The 2908-nt window shown below is 35.8% G+C and overlaps 1 protein-coding gene across 1 annotated transcript in view; it reads right to left on the bottom strand.

Annotated features, from left to right (window-relative positions):
- Positions 1-2621, bottom strand: part of wbp4 (WW domain binding protein 4) — a 16936-nt gene extending 14315 nt beyond the window's left edge. Inside the window, exons 1-6 of the mRNA XM_017482467.3 lie at positions 2466-2621; positions 2232-2304; positions 2026-2088; positions 1630-1753; positions 878-1021; positions 1-7 (exon numbers count right to left, since the gene is read on the bottom strand). The exon at positions 1-7 is cut by the window's left edge and continues 61 nt beyond it. Of these exons, the coding sequence (XP_017337956.1) occupies positions 1-7; positions 878-1021; positions 1630-1753; positions 2026-2088; positions 2232-2304; positions 2466-2467 (413 nt within the window). The 5' untranslated portion in view covers positions 2468-2621. The remainder of the gene's footprint in view (positions 8-877; positions 1022-1629; positions 1754-2025; positions 2089-2231; positions 2305-2465) is intronic.
- Positions 2622-2908: the final 287 nt, after the last annotated feature.

A 2908-nucleotide genomic window follows, 5' to 3' on the forward strand; every position in this document is an offset into this window, starting at 1 on the left:
TGAGACTCTAAAATCAATGACATACTTAAGTAATCTGTGCATAATGTAATGACAAGTCAAATTTCACAACAAACGATCTGAACAACTGTTGACTCGTTTTGGTAACAGTGACTACGTTTACATGGACAGCAATAATCTAATTATTGACCTTATTCTGAGTAAGACGATATTGTGATTAACGTGTTTACATGATCGCTTTAAAAATACTTCTTTCATGTTCCCGTTTTACAGGTTATAGAACATAGAACGATTAACGGCACACATCATTACGTCACCCCATTACGTTCACTCCAGAATTCCACGTATCGTCGTACAGTTTGTCTTCGTTATGGTACCGTATACAGTTTGGGGTGTTTTTATTTAAAATTTTTACGAACACTTCAAATGCAGTTAATTATTTGTCATGCTATACGTGCAAATAGACGACTGTTTGACTACTACTACTACTACTACTACTACTACTACTACTATATTAGCTGAAACACATGTACTTCGCCTACTATATAATAGGTAAGTACGTGGTTTCGGACACAGCCTTGCTGTCTTGTTTGCCATAAAACCGTTGAGCACTGCCGTGTGTGATCCTGTCCTGTCGCAAAATGCGATGAAAACTCCCACACGATGTTAATAGTGTGATTAAGGTGTTTTTTCATGTCTGTAACGCACATCGATAATGTGACTAAAACAGGAATACTCCACATGTCTTAATTCGATTTGTGTTTACTACAAGTATGACTTTAGTCAAAGTAATCAACAATTGTTTACCTGGTAGTTTCTTAATCAGAGTATTGTCTTAATCAGGTTAATATCGGATTATTGTTGTCCATGTAAACGTAGAGTGTGTGCAGTAAAGCATGAGGTTTATGTAGAAACTGACCTCCAGTTGTTTTGTTGTAGTAGTAAATTTGTCCATTGTCAGTTGTTCCCTGCACCCAGTCATCAGATTCATTCTTGCTGTCAGGTTCCACGGTCTCTTCAACCTTATATTTTTTAGCTTTTCTTTGCGTCTGAACAGGAGTTTCTAAGCCCAATTAAACAGATTGTGAACTGGGAGAAACTGTTTTATTTATCTTTATTTTAGATTCAATAATGGCGTAGAACAACCAACTCAAGTCATATGGGAATACAAAACCTTCACTGCATCATGCATATCAATATGTAAGCAATGATACTGTAATTAGGCTACTTGCACACTCAAAGTCACACTTGCTTATGGTTTTGCTCTACATGATCAACCTGTTCCAAATATGTCCTTTTAATTTTCTTAGGTAATTCTATAGGCCAATGTAATTTTGTTAGGCTGTAAGACTATTCTAATTAGATGAAAGTCTAATTTATTTATTATTGATTAATTATAAGCTGTAATTCTTTGAGGATTTTGCATACTGTGCTAAAAGTGTGCACATACACATAACTTCTGTTACAACTTTATGCTTTCATCACTCACTCAAAAATTATTATACAATCAAGGAAAAATATTAACTCAAGTATTTACATGCAAAAAGGTGCAAACAAACTTAAACTGGTGCAAAAATTTGAATAATTCAGCAGAAAAAAAACAACACCAGAATGTGAAGAGAAAGCTTTTTTTTTCCTGTTATTGGGTAAAACTGTAGAGTGACATGTTACCTGCTTCTGCTTTTAGTCTTTTCATGTCATCTTCGTACGCTTTCATAGCAGCCTCTTCCATTGCTGCAAACTCCTTGGACATTTTTTCTACCTTCTTAGCTTTGTCACTGCTGGTCTTTTTAATCTGTAATAAAAACATGAGGGAGGGGTGAGAAATATTAGGTCATATGCACCATCACCACACAGCCACCCCTAATCTCTACACAAATGAACCATGGCTTATGATGATACCATTTTTTAACCCCTCGATCTTTTTCATTACAGCAGCCTCTGCTGGTCTTTACATGTAGAGACGTGCTAAATTAACCAGATATACACGGGGATAATTTGTCGCTTTTATTGCTTTAAAAGAGCTTATTTAGGTCTTCTTAAATATAGGAAAAAGCTTTAACTTACCTCGTCGATTTTGGCGGCAACATTCTGTTTGTGATTTTTTCCTCTCTCATGAAATTCTATACTCTGTTCCGATACAACAAAAAGAAACAAACTTAGTAAATATTCTAAAGGCATAACAACTACGTTACAGCAGCAACAACAACAACAATACTGCGAATACTAATTCTAGATTTGGGGAATTGGTATCAGGAACATGCACTACTCACCGGCTTGTTGTCTGCAATCCAGCACTTGCAATACTGGCAGAATTTTTTGGGTTGGGATTTCCAATAGTCAGCCCTGCATTTATTACAAAAGATAACATGGTTACACACATGGATAAACTCTCACAGGTTCATTCAAATGTGACAGAAGAAAGAATACCCAGAGAAGATACATTAAATAAGTTTGAGGAAAAATACTCTTATATGCAACTCAACATTTACACTATTGTGACTTACATTACGTCCGCAATTTATCGTAATTTATCCATTAGAGACGAATCTTATCTCGCTAGTTAGCTAAATAACATTTGTCGCGTGGATTTGACGTAATCAGCTTGTGCGACACTCATAGGGAGGAAGCAAGTATCGCTGCACCCCGGAGCCGGTCGCCCGATATGCAAATTAGGTAGCGATGATACTGCCCTTTACCACGCATGCGTTAATAGTTTCGCGAGTCTACCCGCCGCGCATGCGTATAAACGTCACATGTCACATGTTAAATGCTACGGTTTATATCTTTTATAAATTACATCATATAAAAAGTATTAATTAAGCTATTCAGTTTCCATTAAACAATGTTTTTATTTTTCATTTGGAATTTAAATCAGTGAAACATTCCTGTTTGTAATTTGCTGTGGTTGTTGATGCTGTTTCTATCAGTGTTAATATACTTTTTAAGG

The sequence above is a fragment of the Ictalurus punctatus genome, chromosome 12 (genome assembly GCF_001660625.3).
Source record: "Ictalurus punctatus breed USDA103 chromosome 12, Coco_2.0, whole genome shotgun sequence".
Lineage (NCBI taxonomy): Eukaryota > Metazoa > Chordata > Actinopteri > Siluriformes > Ictaluridae > Ictalurus > Ictalurus punctatus.